Source organism: Zalophus californianus, chromosome 5 (genome assembly GCF_009762305.2).
Source record: "Zalophus californianus isolate mZalCal1 chromosome 5, mZalCal1.pri.v2, whole genome shotgun sequence".
NCBI classification, from domain to species: domain Eukaryota; kingdom Metazoa; phylum Chordata; class Mammalia; order Carnivora; family Otariidae; genus Zalophus; species Zalophus californianus.
The window spans coordinates 143,216,640-143,240,394 of record NC_045599.1 but is presented as its reverse complement, the minus strand read 5'-3'; the positions used below and the strand labels follow the sequence as shown (position 1 = coordinate 143,240,394).

Below are 23,755 nucleotides of genomic sequence, written 5' to 3'. Positions count from 1 at the left end.
AAGGCACTGCTCTGTGCAGAGAGGAGCAGGGCACACTCTCCTTCAGCACACAGCACAGGCCTGGGGCGGGAGGTTATGGGTCCGACCGTGAGGAACTGTGGATTCAAAGCCCTGCCCCTCCCCACCTTCCATAAGTCCATAAGCCCCCGGGACTCGCATGGAGCTCATGGAGGGGGAAGGAGCCACAGGATGACTAAAGGTCAGGTTCACTCCAGCATGTGGGAGGCAGGTGGACTCACAGCCAGATTTTGTGTGTTTTAATTAAAAAAAACTTGACATTTGTTGAAACAAGTTTTAAAGTCAGAGCCATACCTTTACAGTAGAACTTCTTGTATGGTCCTAATAAGCAGGAGATACTCAAAACCAAAAAAGCATACTGAATGAACTAATTCAAAAATGTTACAACTGAAACATAACAACATGGGGCCTAAAATATTTCTAGTGTATTCAGTAGCGCCTCCAAACAGAAGTGAGTGTCCACCGTGGTAGATAATGATCACACCTTCCCCATAGTTTCTAAAGTAGACTCTTTCGAATTGCAATGCTGATTTTGTCTTTATATGATGATAAGTGAATCCCAAAGAGCATAATTAACAAACCCAAATAGGTGTTGTACAATTACTTCTCTAAAATTTCTAAAAGGCTCTCCTTTTGCTTTCAGGAGTGGAAGTATCACACATTCTGCACATAGTAAAACTGAAGTGTTCATCTAAGTTCCCTTGTTGGGACTCCCATAAGAGATGGGATTATCAGAGCAGGAATCTCAATCCCGACCAGTGAAGACTGAAAACAGGCAGGAGGAAACTCTGTAAAATCATCAAGGGAAGAACAGAGTGAATCTATCTCTTATTTACCAAACACAGGATTTACCAGAGGCAGATACAGACTTTGTGGGGCCAGAAGCTTACATTATCTGTGGGGTGGGGTCCACTTCAAGAAAATCATTAGAGATTCACAAATACAAAACACCCAAGTGAATATGTATTTAGATTGAGAGGGGGGAAGAAACACTACAAAGTCTTGGTGTCTTAGAAACTCAGGTAACTTTCCTCTGAAATTTCTAGGTATTTTATCTGAACGCTTATATGCAAATACTTGCCAATCATAACCTGGTCTCCCTCCCCCTATAACACCCTACGACCCCCAGGAACCCCAGCACCTAGGAGCCTGTGCGCATGAGGAGTTCTGAAACTTAAGCTACATTAGGTGTGTGTTAAAGCTGCCCGAATTTCCAGAAGGAAAGAGGCCCCCATGGAGCTGGAATTAGTATAAATAAGATAAAGAACTTATTGCCCAGTGGATCAGAAATGTATGAACCCAGATTCTGAAAGGTTCTACAGCTGCTAGTTTGCAGACTAGGTTGAGAAGACCGTAGATGGTCATTGTCATCAGATACAACCACGTGGCCAGTCACACTGGTCCAGCAGAGAGGCCTGAAGTGGACACCAGAAGGCCAAGGTCTAGTTCAGACTGTCTAGCCCTATCACCAGGAGCCATCCTCTGGACCTCAGCTTCTTTCTCCAAAATGACAACAGAAAATATCCACCTTGCTTACCTTGCAAGATTATTTCAAAGATTAAAATGAGATAAAGTTGGAAGATGTGGTTTGAAAAACATAACAGAAAGTGTTCCACAAGGGGCTGTTTTCATCACCATCCATAAGGAGACTCAGGATGTTTAAGTTCCAGACCTGACTTCTATCTTGGCTGACCATCCTGACCTCTCACCAACGACCTTGGTGTTAGAAACAAACTTGAGGGCTTAGTGAGGGATGATGTGTGGTTTATGTACTATATATACATTAAATCCTTCCCTGCCGAGAACCAAACCCTTGGAGAGAGAAAGGAGCAAAGGAAGGGTTTACAATAGCCATGTTGGTGTATGACAGGCCCTCCCATGCCGAGGAGTTACCTGCTTTTCGGTCATGGCCTGTTCATACTCCACCTGCACCAAGTCGAGCTCTGCTTGCTTGTCATCCAGCTCAGCCTGGGCCTTCTGCAGATCCTGCATGGCCAAGATGTAACGATTCTCCTGTACCACCAAGTTGACCTGCACAGGACATACCCGAGGCAAATGATGAATGATGAGCAGCCAAGCAAACAGCAAGCATCTCATCTGAGATCCCAGCAAGGCTCATACCTGGTCTGTGCTCTACCCCTAGAGTCTTTTCAAGTTGCATTAAGTAAGGACCAAATCTTAGTGTGGACTTGATATAAATGTTTATAAGCAGAAAATTACAATTCATTCGAAGTCAGCACGTTTTTCCCATAAAGTGCCAGATAGTAAATAGTTTAGATGTTTTGGGCCAAGGGGCAAAATCAAGGCTATCGTTCAGCACTTATTTAAAAACCATTTAAAAAATGTAAAAATGCTTTTTATTTCACAAGCCGTACACATAGAGGTTGTGAGCTAGATTTGGCCCATGGGCCAGAGTTTGCCAGTCCTTAGATCAGAGCACAGCAGCATTAAATGCACAGGTACATTACAGAACATTGTAATATTATTGTAGAAGAAGAAAAAACTGAATATTGAGAACCATCATCACTACCGATGAGGATGCTAAAACAAGATAAAAAATGGAACCTAATTATTCACTGAACGTAAAACAGAGATTTTGTGAGTCGTGGTGATCTTGATGTTGTTCTTGTAGTCTCCACATACTGTTTTCCTTCCATAAAAGAAGTGATACCTTGAGCTGTGACTAATTAAAAATACTGTTTTTAAGGAAGCTACTAAATTTGACTCAAAAGACATATTCAAAAGCAACATAAGCAAAAGACAAGATGTAGAAAACAGTCCATGCTTACAGGAATTTAGATGCTTTAAACAATCTTTTGGAATCAAGTTTTTCCTTTTTAAGTCTCTAAAATGTTAAAATTGACTTTAATGCGGATAATCCACTATTAGGGCCACATTCTCTCTGGAGTTTTTCAGAAGAAAAGGTTATCTTGAAAAAAATTTTTTGAAATAAATTATTTCCATGGAAGGAAAACTTCCAAACTCATTTTATGAGGCCACCATTACCTTGATCCCAAAACCAGACAAAGACCCCATCAAAAAGGAGAATTACAGACCAATATCCTTGAGGAACATGGATGCAAACATTCTCACCAAAATACTAGCCAATAGGATCCAACAGTACATTAAAAGGATTATTCACCATGACCAAGTGGGATTTATCCCTGGGCTGCAAGGCTGGTTCAACATCCGTAAATCAATCAACGTGATACAATACATGAACAAAAGAAAGAACAAGAATCATATGATCCTCTCAATAGATGCAGAAAAAGCATTTGACAAAGTACAGCATCCTTTCTTGATCAAAACTCTTCAGAGTATAGGGATAGAGGGTACATACCTCAACATCATAAAAGCCATCTATGAAAAACAGCGAATATCATTCTCAACGGGGAAAAGCTGAGAGCTTTCCCCCTAAGGTCAGGAACGCGGCAGGGATGTCCACTCTCACCACTGCTATTCAACATAGTATTAGAAGTCCTAGCCACAGCCTTCAGACAACAAAAAGAAATCAAAGGCATCCAAATCGGCAAAGAGGAAGTCAAACTCTCACTCTTTGCAGATGATATGATACTGTATGTGGAAAACCCAAAAGACTCCACCCCAAAACTGCTAGAACTCATACAGGAATTCAGTAAAGTAGCAGGATATAAAATCAATGCACAGAAATCAGTGGCATTCCTATACACCAACAACAAGACAGAAGAGAGACAAATCAAGGAGTCGATCCCATTTACAATTGCACCCAAAACCATAAGATACCTAGGAATAAATTTAACCAAAGAGGCAAGGGATCTGTACTCAGAAAACTATAAAATACTCATGAAAGAAATTGAAGAAGACACAAAGAAATGGAAAAACGTTCCATGCTCACAGATTGGAAGAACAAACATTGGGAAGATGTCAGTGCTACCTAGAGCAATCTACACGTTCAATGAAATAAATTATTTCCCTGTCTGACAACCTCAGGCTCTCAAAGTTTAGCAGAATAATTCTTTAAGGGAAAGCCGAAGTTCCATAAGTTACTAGGACCAATGACAGGCAAAAGTGTGGCTTAACAGCTACACTTTAAAAAGGATCTAACTCTTGGGACATTGTCTTCTCAGGTCTTCTGTAAACTGCACCTGTCGCTGTGGCTTAAACAAAAAAGAAAAGCAAGGTAACAATGCCCAACAACTCACTAAAGCAACACACTAATGTCAAAGCCCCAGAGATCTGGCGTATTTTTTTAGAATTTTATTCAGAAAAAACAAATTGAAAACACTTTTAATGAAGCACTCGAAAGTTGCCAACCAAAAGGCACAGAATCCTTCAAGTCCAGCAGCTCACCTCGGGAGCTGTGGGATTCCATGCAGACCACTTACACTCTGGGAGTTTCAGTTTATCCATGAAGATGTTGAAAATCTACCTCCTAGGATGTGTGTGTGAGAGAGGATTAAATAAGATAACATATGTAAACACCCACGGCTGGTGCCTGGCATACAACAAGAATTCAATAAATAATAGATGTTGTCGTCCGAGTTTAGTATTTAAGACTCTACTGTTATAAACGTTCTGTTTATGTGGACTGATATTTACCAGTTTTCATGGCTTTCAAGGAGAAATCGCATTATAATTAACGCGAATGGAGTCTAAATTGGCATTAGTTGGTATTTAAGTTTATTCACTACTAGACGTCACTTGGCCCCTTGAGAGGGATTGCCAGACGAAGGAGAAGAGCCCCTCAGGGTCCTCGTCGCTGCTTAGTGTTGAGGAGGTTCCAGCTGGAGTGTAAGGAGTGTCCTTAATCTGTCCTCACTCAGAGGCAGGAGCTTGCCAGGGAAGTCCCTCCAGGAACATGTGAAATTAGAGGCCTCGGTCAGTGATGCCTCATACATGAGCAGACTTGCCCAGTGATAACCTGCACTCCCGCCAACTTTGCCTTCTCCTCAAGCAGTGACTGTGTAGACTCTCTCTAACGGCACTTATTTTCATGACGGAACATTCAGAAGGCCCTGACACAGCCCTGATGCACGTCAGGCTCCCAGGAGCTGGGTGCTCATAAGATCTTAGGGGGCCACTTCCAAGACTGACTTCTCAGAAAGAAAAGCAGAGGTTCTAGGCACAAGTAAAACATTCCCCCTTCTGACGGTGTTCCCTTCACTTCCTACCACAGGATCTAGATTGTCATAAGACTAGGTGGAGGCTAAAATGTCCTGGAACAGGGGAAGGGATTTCCTTGTTCTCATGGAAGCCTTGTTCAGAATGGCCATTATTTGGTACTGATTGCAGCTCATTTTATTTAAAATAATTACAACAAAACAAAAGCAACATGAACTCAACTGCAATTCCCTTAAAAACACTGTAATGCTTACTCACTGGAAAAATTTGCAAAGGATGCCCTGTATTTTTCATTTGATAAGGTGGTTATAATTCAGCCAATATCAGAATGCCCATTTTGGAGCTATGCTGGAAGTCTTCAATGGTCCCAAAATTCATAACGTCGACAGCACGGCATCAATCATTTGCTCTAAAATTCCCTAAACCAAATGAGTCTTTGTTCTTTTAAGTTGCTTTAAGACCCCAAGGGGCTTCAGCCACTGAATAAATGACCCTGGTATGGTAACAGTTAGAAAATAAAATGGGACTTGCAACTTGAGCCCTACCTTCTTTCCACTCTCGATTATTTTTATCATGATTATTAAGTTCCTCGGGTAGTTTATAAGCATAAGTGGATTTCAGTTGATGGTTGAGAGAGATCAGACTCATACAAAAGCAAAATAATCAACCAGGCCACACATGCAACTTTTGAGACATCGGTATTCCGTTTTCAAAGCATGTATTTGCCTCCCCATCTGCTGAAGACTGTCACTGATGGGGATGTGTATGTGCATATGAAGCCTAGAAAAGCAATTACTCAAAGGGAAACAGGCATACTCTCCAATTACATTAAAGAACAGATGACATTCAGTTTCTTACCTGAGAGACAAAGGAGAAGAGCAGAAGTACTATGTCATACCTTACAACCAAGACCAGCCACCAACTGTGTACTTACCCTGCCTCGGACATAAGATTCCTTGGCAGGAGATCTTGGACATTATCAGGGGATTCTATGCTATAGTTTTCTGTGTTTCTTTGATGCTATGGAGGAAAAATATCCAACAGCCCACAGTGGACTTGGCATCCTTATAGAGAGTCCATGCTTAAAGGCTTGCACAACTCTGACTGGAGTGGTTATTACAGAGAAGAGAAGCATCCTGTGCTCGGCTTTCTGTCACTTGCTCTCCCCGTGGACTCGAATACAACCACACCAGAGGCCAAAGGTTGCTGTGCTATCTGAAAAGACAAGGCCAGTTGACCTCAAAGGCTCTTCCAGGCATGTATCGTGGTTTTACCTAGGAGGCTCACCTTCAGAGGCAACACTTCTCTGTTGATAGAAAAGAAGGAAGCCATGGCTCTGGTCCAGGAACAAAGACCAGCTACGTTCCCACATACGCGTTTAGCAGTTTCAATGTTGTAGTCTGTCATTTCAAAGTAAGGATTCAAAAATTCTATCACTTCTTCATTGATTGTATCTTTTGGGAATTGCTATGAAAGAAAAAGAGTAAAATTAAGTCAAAATACTTCTTTCCATGAAGTCATACTCACATCATGCTTACAATGCCACTGGTATTATTCAACAACCAAGAATGGATGAATGACATCACATTTTGTTGATATCTCAGGATATTGGGCCAAAGTCCTGAAAGCAAAAACAGAGTAAGCAGTGACAGCAAAGAAGTCAGAGCATACTTTAGCCTCTGTGAACAAGAGATACCAACCCTCAATAAATGTTCTGGGATCGAGGGAAAGAGTAAAAGGTGATGAATACTAATATGGTTACTAAAATTTCCAAAGCAATAACATTCTCATGTCATTAATCCTAAATAGGTGAATTGTAAGCCCATAAAATCAATAATGGAAAACAAATACACTCAGGTATACTCAGCCTAAGGACAAAATCTATTTAGCATTTAGCAGCAACTAAATGCTTCATACATTCAAAGAGAGGTTGTATTAAATTCATCTGAAATTCAAAGTTAACAACCTGGACATTAGGTCTTGAGGGCAATGAATTAATTTTTAATCATAAAATTATCCATAATGTGAGAGAACTGTTATCTTCTGAAGGAATATAAAATTGAAAAAGTGGATTACGAATGCTTTCTTACGTCAAGAGAAGACTGGCCAACCAATGAACCTCGACCTTCCTCAATAGGTGTTTGATCCTCTCAAAGAAGACGATTAGATCTTCTCCAAGTAGAAAGGAATGCAGTGCCTACATAACAGCTTTCACAGAACATACATGAGATAGGATGGAACCCACACTCTCATTTAGACATCTTCCACTACAAGTTTCTTTTATGACACTTGAGAAACAGTGAAGCCAGAAGAAAAGCCAGAAGAATATTTGGGAGCCATGGAAGGGCAGTGGTGATAAAAGGCAAGTGGCAAGGGAGCTTCCAGAAGCAGGGGCCCTGCCACCAGTCACATTGGACAGGAGCCTTGAGTCACCCACCAGGATCCTCTGTGAGGTCCAACTCCTCTGTCACACTTTGCTGTTAAAACTGCTTAAGTCTCCTCCATCGCCACACGCACCCATCAGAGTTAACCTCTCCTCCACTCAAACAGCCTGTTACTCCTTCTCGGTGGCACTGACATCATAGAGTCCCATATTTTATTTATCTGGGGCAGGTCTGCACGGCCACCAGTTTCATAAGCTTCCCACTGCTGCAGCTGCTGTAAGGTGCCTCACAAGATGCTCCAGCCACCTGGCAACGTGGCATTGAAAACGGAATGAAAGGCAATGCTAAGCTCATTGCTTGGGACATAGACATGACTTGGGTATTCCCAGGTAGCTGTGTCAAGATCCAAATATGAAAGATAAAACAATAAAACTTCTAGAAGAAAACACAGAAGCATTTATTCTGCCTTAGAGGCAGAGGAGCAAAGATTTCCCGAATAGAACCCAGAAAGCACAATTAAGGAAAACAGTGATAAATTGGACTACATTAAACTTAAGAATGTCTGTGGATCAAAGGACACATTTAATGGAATGAACCACTAAGGCAGAAAGTGGAAGAAGATATTTGCAAATTACTCATGTTTTATAGAAAGAAATTCTACCCATTAATAAAAAACTTTAATGGACAAGAGCCCTAAATAGGCATTTAACAAAAGAATTCCCAAGAGGTTCATAAACTGATGAAAGAGTCCCAGCATCATTATTTACCAGGGAAATGCAAACTAAACCCACAATAATAAGACACCACTACAAACCCATCAGAATAGAGAAAAGCAGAAAATAGTTAAGATGTAGAACAACTTAGAATGGCTAAAATGAATAACTCAGGAAACAACAGATGTTGATGAGGATGCGGAGAAAGGGGAAACCCTCTTACATTGTTGGTGGGAATGCAAACTGGGGCAGCCACTCTGGAAAACAGTATGGAGGTTCCTTAAAAAGTTAAAACTAGAACGTAGAACTACCCTATGACCCAGCAATTGCACTACTAGGTATTTATCCAAAGGATACAAAAATAGTGATTCGAAGGGGCACCTGCATCCCAATGTTTATAGCAGCAATGTCCATCTTTCCAATATGGAAGGAGCCCAGATGTCCATCGACAGATGAATGGATAAAGAAGATGTGGTATATATACACAATGGAATACTACTCAGCCATCAGAAAGAATGAAATCTTGCCATTTGCAAAGACGTGGATGGAACTAGAGGGTATTATGCTAAGGGAAATAAGTCAATCAAAGAAAGACAAATACCATATGATTTCATTCATATGGGGAATTTAAGAACAAAACACATGAACATAAGGAAAGGGAAGGAAAAATAAAGTAAGATGAAAACACAGAGGGAGGCAAACCATCAGAGACTCTTAACTCTAGGAAACAAACTGACGATTGCTAGACGGGAAGTGGGTGGGGAGATGGGGTAACTGGGGGATGGGCATTAAGGAGGGCACTTGATGTGATGAGCACTGGGTGTTATATGCAACTGATGAATCATTAAATTCTACCCCTAAAATTAATAATACACTATATTTTAACTAAATTGAATTTAAATAAAAAAAATTTTTAAAAAGATGTAGAACAACTTATATACTGCTGGCAGATATGTAAACCAATACAGCTATTTTTTGAAAACTCCTTGGCACTACCTATGAAGCACTTTAAATGTATACAGAAGGTAGCTACACTTGTGGTGAGCATAGCACAATATACAGAGTTGTCCAATCACTGTGTTGTACACCTGAAATTAATGTAACATTGTGTGTCAACTATACTTCAATCAAAAAAAAAAAAAAACTTACATCTATTAAGAAAATGTATAACCTAAGACCCAGAAATTCCATTCCTGAGTAGAGAGCCAATTGAAATGCAAATACACCCACCAAATTACCTATAGACCAGTATTCATAGTAGCTTTAGCTTTATTTATAATAGCCCAAAACTAGTAACAACCCAAAAATCCACCAACAGTACAATGGACAAATAAATTGAAACATATGATAGCATTTCACACTGTGCTGGTTCATACATGCTCATGAGGAACCATTGCTATATTTGCAGGGATTTTGCAAACTTATTAAATAGAACCATTATTAATAATTAAATTATATAAACTTACAGTTATATAAACTTATAATAATTAAATTATATAAACTTACAATTTAAGTTTCATTTAAAATAAAAATAACACATAGGAGAAGAAGTAATCACTTTCTATTATTTTACTACATTTTACTACCTATGTTCTGAGGTCGTTTATATCGTTTGTACCCACATGGGGGTACATTCCTACTATTCTACTAGGCACCTCTCCCCAGCTCTACATTCAACAAGATCATTTTGGTAGCTTGAAATTGGCCATTGTGGGGATATTTACACCATGGAAATTGGCAAACACTACAAATTAGACTTTTTGTTCTTTTTTTTTTCTTTTTTCTCCCCTGAGAACCAGTTGTTTTAAATATTTACCACATACTACCACTTCACATACTGAAGAGCTATATAGCAATGAAAAAAGAATGAAATACTACCCTTGCAAAATAAGAATGAATCTCAAAGCCTTGTCGAATAAAAGAGACCAAAACAGAAGAGGTCACATGACATGATTTCTTATCTATAAATTTCAAAACGAACAAAATTAATTATCAGGATAAAGATCAGAATAATGGTTATCTTAGGGGAATTTACTGACTGGTTTGGGACACCAGAGAGATTTCTGGGGTCTAGAAATACAAATCTTGATTTCTGTGTTCATTAACAGGTATATACTTATGTAAATATTCATTAATCTGTGTACTTAACATTTGTACATGTTATCATATGTAAGTTCTACATCAAAATTAAAAACACGCAAATTACTCAAAAAATTACTATTGAGATTTGCAAAATATAAATATACATATATTTGTATTCATAGCATATAATATATGCACATATGTATTGCTTTATTAATATAATTTTTAAAATTTTTATTTAAACATGTCACTGATGATGCCTTAAAAGCCTAAAATCTGTCAGGAAAGGCTCTAATGCTTGTTTTTAAAGCTCTAATGTCTTGTTTTTGAAAGAAAATTCTAATCTGAAAAAATACTTAAATATGTGTTCAATATATGTATGTAGAATGTTATCAAGGCTTGAGAAAGAAGGAAATCCTGCCATTTGTGGAGGACATTATGCAAAATGAAATAATCCAGACACAGAAAGGCAAATCCTGCATGTCTCACTAATATATAGAATCTAAAATAGTCAAACTCCTAGAAGCAGAGAGTAGAATGGTGGTTGCCAGGGTAAGGGGAAGGGAAATGGGAAGATGTTGGTCAAGGGGTACAAAGTATCAAGTTGCAAGAAGAATAAGTCCTGTAGACCTCCTGCACAGCAATATGAATACAGTTAACAACATTGTATACTCCAAATTTTCTAAGTGTTCTCACCACAAAATAAAATGGCAACCGTGAAGTCTTGGAAACTTTAGCTTGACTGTGGCAATGATTTCACAATGTATACATAACTCTAAATATCAAGTTATACACCTTAATACAGAGAATTTTTCTTTGAGAGAGAGAGAACACGTGAGTGAGCGGGGTGGGGAGGGAGGGGCAGAGGGAGAGCGGGGAGAGAGAATCCCAAGCAGGCTCCACAACCCTGAGATCATGACCTGAGCCGAAATCAAGAGTCAGACACTTAACCAACTGAGTCACCCAGGCAACCCAACATAGAGAATTTTTATATGTCATTATACCTCAATAAAGATGGCAAAAAATTGAATAAGTAAAAATATGTATGTACAGCAAATTCTTTTCTGAAACTTATTCTACTAAAAGACTCAGACACTCTAATGAAGTCCCCTTTCAGCCCATCATTACTGAACTACCAACCTGTAAGTTCTGTAAGAAGTTTCCTGCAGTCATGAGTTTTAAAGATTCCTGCCAGGACGGAATTGTACAGCTTTTTTCCAGGTCAATTTTCACTGCATTGACTTTCCTTTGAAACAGGAGCAGCACACAATCCATGATCCTCATGATGAGGTGAGGGGGTCGGCCCAACGTGCGGACAGTGGCGATGTCCGAAGGCTTGATGGTCTGCAGGACGAGAGGTCATCAGCCAATCTCAGATAAGAAAGTGTGGACCAACCTTTAGTCTCTAAATGCTATTTTAACAGAGGAAAGCAACCATTTTTGAGTTAGATGCAGAGTCATAAGGTTTAGATGCATGGTTAATCGCCAAGAAACGCATGTCCCCAAAAGTTCAAACTTTTACAATTCAAACTGACAGCAAGAGGAGACACAGTGAGGGAAATGTTGGTGAGCAGCTAAGGAGCTGTGACTTCTCGAAAATTGTACAGACCACTTTGTGTCAGCAAAAAAAAAAAAGAGTGTAATCTGAAAGAAAGAGAATACTCAGCACTTGAAGGAGCTACAAGGGATTCTCAACCAGGAAAACTCCAGTACGTGCAGTGCTTTTTACTCATTAGTTATGTAGGTCAAGAATCTGCCTCTCTCTTTAGCAACCCAGATTTGTCACAGTGGACTGACACTAGCAGGTAGCCCCAGGGCTGACAGATTGAATAATTAGAGGTTTCTGAGCTGGGAAATGACCTTTAAATGATGGAACTTAAGCAATACGAATTTCACTAACTCAGAAAAGTCTTGTCCCATTTCTAGTATGGAGATTCTGAGAGAGTAAATTATTTAATAGTCACACAGAAGGATTGGGGTTGCTAATAACTGCTCTATCTCCTACACTCTTTATGGAATAAGTATTAGAAAAACAGTAAATATAAGAATCTGATACAGTCCTATTTCTAGGACAAATAATATACACTCATCCCTTCCAGGTCTTATTTGCATGTGCATACTCCCCATCAAATGAAGGGGACCAATGACCTTCTAATCAAAGCTAATAATCTTTTCTCTGAGGATTAAGGGGAAAAAATGAAGAAGAAAAGCACTGAACATGTTAATTAGAAATGTAACTGTTGACTTTGAAAATGTTTGTTACAGGAGATTAGTCTTTGTGAACACGAGACGACTGGAAGCAAAGGAGAATTTGTGTTCAAGAACTGGAAATGGCAGATAGATCTTGATATGAGATGTATGGCTAGAAAAGAAAGGAGAGAAATATATTAGCAGCCTGTGGGGAAAGTAGGGTCAAATAAACGTTGTATAAGCTGTAAGAGCTAGATGTACTTATTTTACTTTAGCCTTAAAAGGGAACATTCTCAAACAGAATTGGGCTCAATTATGTTAGGTGCCCAGGTAAAAGGAGCTGGGGGAAGACATATATCTAAAGTTCAACCTATTTCAGCTAAGTATTGGATTCCTCTTTTACTCTGCAGGCAAAGCAATATGACTGCTACAGAATTTCCTAGATATCCTTGCAATATTATAGTTATTTAATATCTGGAGGTATTTTGTATGATTGCGTGGAGTCAAATTAGATTTGAGATAGGAAGAGAAAAAATCTTTGCTATTATCTTATTTGTTGTACAGATTTATGTAGCCTGATGCCAAAAAGTTAGTTTGAGTGGATCTGGAACTTCTCAGAATGTATTGGTAGTACCATACTTTAAGATTTCAAAAGTTCACAAAGAAGCAATAAAATGGAGGCAGAACCAATGAAGGAAATTTTTGAAAATCTCTCCAAGACACCCCATCATGTCAGCCCTGTTTCCACCTATTTCAGCATTGATAATTAATTATATAATGCAGAATATCTTAGTGGTAGAGAACATGAAATTAGGAGGATAAAGGAAAATATTTTATAATATCAAAAGGATGACAAGTCTTTTAAATCCTGGGAAAATGTATACCTTTAAGCATGATCTAAGATGCCATATGCCCTGTTTCTATGATGCCATTAGGTTTGGAAGTTTCTTTACACTATCAATATATTCTCTCTGTTGATCAGAGACTCTCAGTCTAAAGCCAAGATGCCCCAAAAAAGAGTGTGAGTGGGGATCAGAATCTTGAAGAGATATCTGCACTCCCATGTTCACTGCAGCATTATTTACAATAGCAAAGATATAAAGGCAACCTAAGTATCCACCAGCGGATGAGTTGATGGATAAAGAAATGTGAGATATATATGTATATATGTATATGTGTGTGAGTGTGTACAGTGGAATATTATTCAGTCTTTTAAAAAAAAAAAAAAAAGGAAACCCTGCCATTTGAGACAACAAGGATGGACCTAGGGGCTATTTTGCCAAGTAAAATAAATTAAATACAGAAAAACAAATACTGTATGATCCCATTTATATGGAATCTGAAACAGTCAAGATTCATAGAAGCAGAGAGGAGAATGGTGATTGTCAGGGCCTAGCGGGAGGAGGAAATGGGGAGCTGATGGTCAAAGGGTACAAATTCTCAGTTGTGCAAAATAAATAAATTCTGGTCTATATAATACTGTATTATATACTTCAAATTTGTCAAGAGGGTAGATTTTAGATATTACGTTAAATGTTTTTAGCACATGAAACAACAACAACAATAATATTAAAGGGAGCAGGGGGAAGCTTTGGGAGGTAATGGACAGGTATACACTTATTCCCAAACTCTCCGAGGTGTATACATTATACATGTTCAGCTTTTTACATGTCAATCATGTGCCGATAAATTGGTTTTTAAAAAAGGGGCAGGGGGAGATGAGGAGCCCACCAACCTGAGAGACTGAAGACCCCGCAGAGCTTCGGGGATGAAGAAGCACAGTTTAGTCAGTGCAAGAAGGCACAGAGGAACAATAAGTAAAGACGTATCCCAGTAAGAGTAGTGTGGAAAGTTGGAGAGATCCAGGAGAGAGCAATCTCTTCGTTGTCTCAAAAGAGTAGAAATTCATATTTGCATATTGTTCAGGAAACTTAAAGACTCAACTTGAATCAGAAAGATTGAGAAGTGTTTCAGGCAGTGAGATCAGGAAGGGGTTAAAGAAAATTGCATTATCGGGCGCCTGCGTGGCTCAGTTGGTTAAGCGACTGCCTTCGGCTCAGGTCATGATCCTGGAGTCCCGGGATCGAGTCCCGCATCGGGCTCCCTGCTCAGCAGGGAGTCTGCTTCTCCCTCTGACCCTCTTCCCTCTCATGCTCTCTCTCATGCTCGCTCTCTCGAATAAATAAATTAAAAAAAATCTTAAAAAAAAAAAGAAAATTGCATTATCAAGGGGCGCCTGGGTGGCTCAGTCGTTAAGCATCTGCCTTCGGCTCAGGTCATGATCCCAGGGTCCTGCCCCACATCGGGCTCCCTGCTCAGCGGGAAGCCTGATTCTCCCTCTCCCACTCCCCCTGCTTGTTTCTCTCTCTCACTGTGTCTCTCTCTGTTAAATAAATAAAATCTTAAAAAAAAAAGAAAGAAAGAAAGAAAGAAAATTGCATTATCAAGTAATGAGGCACGCTCAGATGAGGTTCTGGAACCTGAATTAGCTGTGGACAGATCAGCAGGGTTTCATTTCTCAGCTGTTCCCTAGGCCAGGAATAATAAAAAACACAGGGCCGTAGAGGATTAAGAGTGAAGTAAAAGCAGTCTTAAACTGAGTCCAAAGAAATCTTACATTGAATCTTCAACACTCGACCAGCCCTTTAAGGTGTGGCCCATTGCACTAAACTCAACATATTTTCTCACAATCCAACCTTCCGTTCTTGCCACACAACTGCATTGAATAATTGTCAGAGGCCGCTCAAAACCCGCCATTCATGAGCTCCACCAGATCAGCAGTTCTGTATTTGGATAATTCATAGATAAACTCCAAGCACATGGTATCTTACAGACCTGCCCCGGTGTCCTCAATGAATGAGTAGGGAAATGTTATCTTAGAAATTTTATGTGGCATTCCCGATGTCACGTAGGCTTGCTGGTGACAGAGTGGAAACGAGAACCCAGGACTCCTGACCATCAACATATAACACTGCCCATCATTCGTGAGGGAAGAAAATGAAACGGGAAGTAGCAAGTGCAAAATCTCTAAAGAGCTAATAACATCTCCCTGCAGAAAATATTACTTGAAATTTTTCCAGTGAGGGGCCCTTTGGTCTGAAGGAGTAGAGCATTTCCTTGCTGTTGCTCATCTTTTCTTCATCCTTGTCCATCGTTCTAGGCACTAAACGTGACATCTGCCACATTGCACAGATTTACCTTCAGGGCTGCTTCTGCTTCTTCTAAAGCTGGTTTTGCTGCTTCCAGTTTCTCTTCGGCAATGGCTTTATCTTTAGAGATGCCGTCCACGATGGCTTGGGCTTTGTCCTTCACCTTCTGTACCTCAGCCTTGACCTTTTCGGCAGCCTGTGCCTTCATTGTCACTTCTTTTAAGACCTAATTCAATATAAAACAAAAAAAATCTCATCCAACACCCTGTCAGGCTGAAAATGCACATTTTCCCTTGATTCATTGATTGTGTCCACTTCTAGGATTTTTCACAGGAAAATTAAGAGTACTGTATTCTATTGGAAATAATGTATCCTTTCATGGTTACAATGTAGTGAAGATGCATAGATCATTAACATTTATTACCAGGAATGTAAAACACAAATAGTATATGCATGAGTGCCCACACACCGTGTCGGCTTTATCATTGGCCACTTGGAGCTCCTTTTCTTTCACTTCCAGTTCTTTGCTCAGGGCTGCAACAGACTCTGAGGCTTCTTTTAGCTTCTCCAATCCGGTATTCATTCTAGGATTGAACACCCAAGCAAGCCATGTTAAAATGTGTGGTATTTGGCCACATTTTCCAAGCACTGATCCATTAATATGGATAGGAGTGGTCATATTTGAAGAATGAGTGTATGAGCAAATAGCAAATCCAAGAGGGCTTGACAAAAAGACTATGCACCCAGGGATAATACCAGACTGAGCAGAGGTGTATGTTTTTCATAGACTGCATGTGGGAGCATGAACTAATTATAGCCCTGCATAACATGAAGAATGATGATGGGTCTAGAAGCTGTAACATGCAGGATACATGCTTAATGAAGTTTAATTAAATGACAAGAGACTTCAAATGCTTGAAGCCCTAACTCAGAAGAAGGAAAATAAATAACTTCTGCTAAAAAAAAAAAAAAAACGACTAATTAAATTAAAAGAAGAAAGGTTTGGGATCAAGGAAAGAAACAAATTTGAAGTCATCAGAACAACCCTGTGAAGGGACCACTCACTGTCTGGACCTGAGATAATGAGATCTCAAAGACCAGAGCTCTCAGAATCAGTCCGTCCCATCTCCCACCCAGGGTCCCTTATGGAACAGCCCTGCTGGTTCTGGCTATATGTAGGCAGAAGCTAGAAGTGATCAGAAAAAAGCAGACAGAGCAGTGAAACCTGGAACAGGCTTCAGTGAAGCAGGGTATGCACCATGCAGTGGACATCAGCATCAGCCAGACTCTCCTACCCTAGACACCCAGAAAGGGTGGGAAGATGAAGGATGAGAGAGGGAGACCGGAATTATTTCTACCATTATAACATTTGGTATTAGAACAAGTGGTAGGCCACATAAACACTTGGCAATATTTTATTCTGCTGGGCAAGAATAAAACTCCAACAATCATGGAATAATCCTTTGAATAGGCTTGAGAGGGGGGGGTGTCTTGGCCTCAGCAGTATTGGCACTTGGGGCTGGATGATTCTTTGCTGTGGAGGGCTGTCCCGTGCACTGTAGGATGTTTAGCAGCATCCCTGACCTCCCCTCATTTGACACCAGTAGCACCCCTTCCCAGCCCCTACCACCTAAGTTGTAACAAACAGAAATGCTTCTAGTCATTGCAAAACGCTCACTAGGAAACAAATGTGCCCCCAGTCGAGAACTACCCTTTTAAAATAACCTTATATCTGAACTTCACACTTGACACTTACCTACTGGCTAGAGTTTGCACTTCTACATGTTTTTCTCTGTATGTGCACTTATAGCCCTGAATAAAGGAGAGGTAGGACTTGGGAGTCACATGAGTAGAGCGTCGGAATCTCTGGAAATAGTCAACACACTTCTCAGCCACCCCATCCTGGAAGGAGCCCATGCACTGGACCACTTCCTTCTTGGTTTCCAAACTGCAGTCAATGTCATAGGAGGACAGGAAGTGTTCGGACACTAGAAAGAATAAAGGTGGCAGCGTGTGAAATAAGAACGTGAATTACCATTTTAAAAGTTAACAGGCTATTTTTGAAACATTTAGACATTTCTCGGGACTGCATACCATTTTTATAGCCCCAGCTAGGTAGATATCTGTTGGCATTTTTGGCCCCAGGCCTACGACTTCAACAATTTTATTTTCCCTTTCATGTACAAAACTATAACAGAGCTCAAGACTGTCATCAGTCTTTATTTTCTGGCACTTATGCAAAGAAGTCTCTTCTGCCCGGCTGCAGGCTCTGCTCAGCAGCCAGCCTGTTCCACGCTGTTCTATACATAAGGGCCAAAGTGGTACAAATAACTCAAAAATCAGCGCCCACCTGGTACTTATATTTAACAAACCCATTTATTTTTAAGCACAGAACCTGTCATACCCTTAATTCCCCCCAAGCTCTGACTCCATTTGGTATGTGGAATGTTTTTCACTAAATTTTTGTATGCCTGGGCCATCTTGTTCCCAAAAGTGGCTGCTGGCCACTTGCAGTCAATTCTAATTTACAGCGTCCTTTAAAAATGTTTGGGTAAAAAACCCCTGTTGGAGACCTTTATCTTCCCAACAGCGCCAATCATGGGACCAATTCTAAGGCACCATTTCCTATCATAGGAATAGGCCATAAAGTCAGAGCTAATCAATTACCACATACACATCGGTGTCTGCCGCCCTTTCACCCCTGTGATAGGGCCACGCAGAGAGACTAGTATGAAACTTGGTCTCAACCCTGAAGAATGTACAAAGGTTATGCATGATGCAGTTAAAAATTATTATACCATCTTTACATAGGTTGGAAAAAAATTGCCTTTGGATTTGCCTGAAAAGTACTTAGAATATTGAGTAATGTACATAAGGGTTGCAAATAGAAATATGGCCAATAAAAAGGGAAGGAAAGAGAAGGAATCAAGTAAACAAACCTATCAGGTGAGAGTTGGCAAAGCTATAAAAAATGATTAGTAATTGATCACTAAATTAATTTATTAAAGCAGTAATTGCGGGGCAGTATTTACATCTATGTAAATAATGGGTACCATATAACAGCTTGGTTATAAACAGTTTACCACAGACACTGGAAGGCAATAAATCAAGACTCAGAAGTCATATTTCCTCATGAGTTAAGCAACATCTACAAAGAACATTTTAAATTCCAGGAAGTTTAAGTCTAGGCACTGGAAACATAGGAACAGTCCTTGCTTATGATAAAGTTTTTGTAGGTATTAAGTCCAACAGCTGCAATATTCACCATGCGCCACACATGATACTAAGTGCTCTACTTGGCATTATGGTGTATCCTCAGCGAAGTTCCCACTTTCTGAAAACCCCCTTGTATTTACCATGTAATGATTTTTTTCCTTTTTATATGAACAGAAGGTATCAATAATGGTGACTTCTTTCTTTACATAGCAAGTATTCTTTTTGTCTCTCCAAAAAGTCAAAGAGAATAAAAATAGGGTGGATTCAAAGTATATTTTTCCAAAGACCCCAATCTCTGGTGCAAGAAAGGTTATGAAAAGAAACAGATCACTTTCACTTAGGGTGACCCATGCCTGCTAAGACTCAAGCAAGAAGCCATGGAAAACCCCTTCCAAGGTGATCATCATCCAATCACCAAAGCAGCAATGCCAGTTTGGGGGCCCACCTTCAGACTGATGCTTGAGGTTGGCGTGGGTTATATTTTGGTAATGAGTGTTCATATCACCTGATGGGGACGAGGTGAGATATATGCAGGATAGAGAGGAGAATGCTGGGCTCCGTCGCTGAATTTTGGTGTCCTTGGATTTCTACCTCATTTTGATTAAAAGAACTAAAGTCACAAAGTGAAAAAGGCACATTGGTTGCCTGTCCAGGAGCCATCCCCTCTCTTTGTTACAAAAAGAATCTCTATTTTGCTCAGGGCAACAATCTGCCCAACTAAAATCCTTTGATTCCCCCAGACTCTCTTATAAGTAGGGGTGACCCGGTTCAGGCCAATGACATGTAGACAAAAGTGCTTGGGGAAGAACGCTGTCCTGAAATAAAAGGCAAACTTCACAAGGCACCGACAAACATGATGCTTGGGATGCAGCAGCTACCTTGTGCCTGTAAGAGTAAGAGCCACACCCTGAGGATGACAGCAAGAGAGAAGGAGTAAGATCCCCCAATAGCATCATCCTGGACTGCACAGCTCTGCATTTTCTTGGTAGCAGGAAAGAGGGGGAGGGAAAAAAAGTACTTGTTTGAGCAACGACTTCTCTGGTGTTCTCTTACAGCCAAACACATCTTAACTGACACACTCAGAGGGCAAGCCTGTCTCGTCTTGGCAAATCCTAAATCTCAAAACTGTATCAGTTAATCCTTACAACATCCCCAAGTGATGAATTTTAATATGTACCTCTTGTAGATAAGAATAATAGGGCTTAGAGAATTTACTTGCAGATAGCAGATGTGCAATTCCAATCCAAGGATGATGGACTCCAAAGTCCATGTCACCTTGATTTAGAAATTGAAAGAGGACCAAACTATGTAGTCTTTAAAATGCTAAGCAAACATGTTTAATTGCACCCAAAGTTCAGAAATATTTATTGACTACTATGCTTCATAAACAAAAGGTGCTAATTTTTCTGGAAAACCGTGGGTACTATTGTAGTTGGTATTACTTTCTGAGGGGTTATTATGTGCACTTGCCTCATTTACACTATATCACTAGTTGTGAGCAAATGCAGAAGCAGGGAGGCTAATTCATAAGACCCAAATCTCATATATTATAAATCAAGTAATAATCTTCAAAGAGGGCCATTTTATTTACATCATTAAAATGGCTTATCTTGAAAAAAATATGCCATATATATATATATGCTACTGATTTTGCTTGAGACTTTATTTTCAAGTGAAGATGGCCTATTTTCATAACAATGGGCATGTTTAAAATGTAATCTAGAAGAACATTAAAAATTGTCTTTACCTTGGAGAAATCTAAATGAAGTGCATGGATTTAGTAGTGACATTAGAATCACAGAATAGCATTAAGAAATACAAGACTACCATCTTAACAATACTGGAATTAAAAGAAAAAACCTAATAAAAAATGAAATAGAAAAGGAGAATCAAAATGCCTCAGCTGACAGAAATCTCTGCCCTTCAGTCTCCAAAACAAAAAAAAAGAAAATTAAAACTGTAACACAACACTACAAATTGATGCCAATATCCCCCAAAAAAACCTCTGAAAAAGTAGAAACTGCTTTAAATCAGAAATTCAAAATTAAAAAGAAACTGACCAAATAATGTATCAAGAAGAAATGCAAAAAGAACTGATTGAACTCAGGAAATAAAAAGTAAAAGACAACAAGCTTAGAAATGAAGACTAAAATAAAGTAACCAAGGAAGGGACAAAGAAGAGAGGAAAAAAGTAAAAGAAATACAAGACCACCAGAATGAAGATAATAAGACATTTAGAAACAATTAATTCAAAACAACTCCATATAAAGCTAAAAACAAAGGCTTGCCAAAATGGAGATTACAAAATGGTAGAAAAGACAGGATTTTACAACATTAAACAAAGCATATTTTTCTTTAAATGCTTCATCAAGAGACTTAGTCAATTTAAATTCACATATATAAAAACCTCACACTTTTTCCAAAAACACTTTAGTCATTAAAATACTATAAAATAGGGCGCCTGGGTGTCTCAGTTGGTTGGGCGACTGCCTTCGGCTCAGGTCATGATCCTGGAGTCCCGGGATCAAGTCCCGCATCGGGCTCCCTGCTCGGCGGGGAGTCTGCTTCTCCCTCTGACCCTCCCCCCTCTCATGTGCTTTCTCTCTCTCTCATTCTCTCTCTCAAATAAATAAATAAAAATCTTTAAAAAAATAAAAATAAAAATAAAAAAATAAAATACTATAAAATATTGTATTAACCTTCTAAGCATCTTTATTTTTTTTATTTATTTGAGACAGAGAGCGAGAGAGCACAAGTGAGGGGGAGTGGGGCACGGGCAGAGGCAGAGGGAGAAGCAGACTCTCCTGCTTAGCAGGGAGCCCAGATGCCTGGGATCATGACCTGAGCCAAAGGCAGACTCTTAACCAACTGAGCCACCCGGGCGCCCCCTGAGCATCCTTAAATTAGAAAAATACTCTATACAATAACAATAACCCAAAAAAGAAATTAATAAAACAATCTAATTTAGAGTAGCATCAAAAAGAATAAAATACGTAGAAATAGACTCCACCAAAGGAGATGAAAGACTTGATCACTATAACTATAAAATACTAATGAAAGAAATTAAACACAAATATATGGAAAGACATCTCATATTTAGAATTATTATTTTTAAATGTCTATAATACCCAAAACAATCTACAGATTCAATACAATCCCTATCAAAACTCCAATGGCATTTTTTTTACAGGAATATAGAGAACAATCCTAAAATTCATATGGAACAACAGAAAATCCCAAATAGCCAAAGCAATTTTGAGCAAGAACAAAGTGGGAGGCATCACACTTTCCTGACTTCAAACTATCTTACAAGGTTACACTAATCAAACAATATGATATTAGCATTAAAAATAGACCTATACACCAATGGAACAGAAGAAAGTCCAGAAATAAACCCATAATATGTGGTCAACTGATTTTTAACAAGGCTGCCAAGAATATACACAATGGGGAAAGAATAGTCTCTTTAATAAATGGTGCTGGGAAAACTGGATATCTATATGCAAAAGAATGAAATTGGACCCTTGTCTTACACCATACACAAAAATCAACTCAAACTAGATTAGAGACCTAAACGCAAGACCTGAAGCCATAAATCTCCTAGAAAAAAACATAATGTGTAAACTCCTTGACATTGATCTTGGCAATGATTTTTGGGTATGACACCAAAACACAGGCAACAAAAGCAAAACCAAAGTGGGATGACATCAAACTAAAAAAATCTTCTGCATGGGAAAGGAAGCAATTAACAAATGAATAAGTAACTTATGGAATGGGAGAAAATATTTGCAAACCATACCTCTAATAAAGGGTTAATATGCAAAATAAAGAACTCCTACAACTCAATAGCAAAATATAAGTAACCTGATTAAAATGGGCAAAGGAACTGAAAAGAGATTGCTCCAGAAAAGACATACAAATGGCCAACAGGTATATGAAAAAGTGCTTAACATCAGCAATCATCAGGGAAATGCAAATCAAAATTACAGTGAGGTATCACCTCACACCAGTTAGGATGAATGTTATCAAAAACAAACAAAAAAACCCAAAAGATAACAAGTATTGGCAAGGGTGTGGGGAAAAGGGAACCCAAATGCACTATCAGTGGGAATGCAAACTGGTGGAGCCGCTAAGGAAAACAGTGTGGAGGTTCCTCAAAAAATTAAAAATAGAGGGGTGCCTGGGTTGTGTAGTCTGCTCAAAATTCTCTCTCCCTCTCCCTCTGTCTCCCCCCCCTCCCTGCTCGTGTGCACTCTCTCTCTCTCTCTCTCCCTCTCTCTCAAAATAAATAAATAAAATCTAAAAAATAAAATAAAATAAAAAATAGAATTACCATATGATCCAACAATCTCACTTCCAAGCACATATCCAAAGGAAATAATACCACTATATCAAAGAGATATCTGCACTCCCATGTTCACTGCAGCATTATTTACAGTTGCCAAGACATGGAAACAACTTAAATGTTTGTTGATGTATAAATGGATATACATGCAATGGACTATTATTCAGTCTTTAAAAAAAGATGGAAATCCTGCCATTTGCAACAACATGGATGAACCTGGAGGGCATTATGCTAAGTGAAATAAGCTAGACACAGCAGGGCAAATACTATGTGACACTACTTATACAAGGAATCTGAAATTGTCAGTCATTGAAGCAGAAAGTAGAACTCTGATTGCCAAGACTAAGGGGAGGGGGTACATTTCCCCTCCTCCCTGTCAAAAAGTCAAAAAATACAATGTTTCAGTTATATAAAATCTACTGTACAGCAATACGCCTATAGCTAACAATACTGTTTGTAAACTTAAAATTAGCTATGAGAGATCTTGTGTTCTTAGCACAAAATAATAACAATAATAATTAAAGAAGTCAGGAGGAAACTTTTGGAGGTGATGGATAT

General features: G+C 39.2%; 1 protein-coding gene across 1 annotated transcript in view; it reads right to left on the bottom strand.

Moving 5' to 3' along the window:
* DNAH5 (dynein axonemal heavy chain 5) overlaps window positions 1–23,755 on the bottom strand; it is a 263,927-nt gene that overhangs the window by 53,283 nt on the left and 186,889 nt on the right. Inside the window, exons 56-61 of the mRNA XM_027606690.2 lie at window positions 17,393–17,624; window positions 16,106–16,220; window positions 15,686–15,862; window positions 11,438–11,641; window positions 6,406–6,585; window positions 1,912–2,049 (exon numbers count right to left, since the gene is read on the bottom strand). Coding sequence (XP_027462491.2) covers window positions 1,912–2,049; window positions 6,406–6,585; window positions 11,438–11,641; window positions 15,686–15,862; window positions 16,106–16,220; window positions 17,393–17,624 — 1,046 coding nt within the window. The remainder of the gene's footprint in view (window positions 1–1,911; window positions 2,050–6,405; window positions 6,586–11,437; window positions 11,642–15,685; window positions 15,863–16,105; window positions 16,221–17,392; window positions 17,625–23,755) is intronic.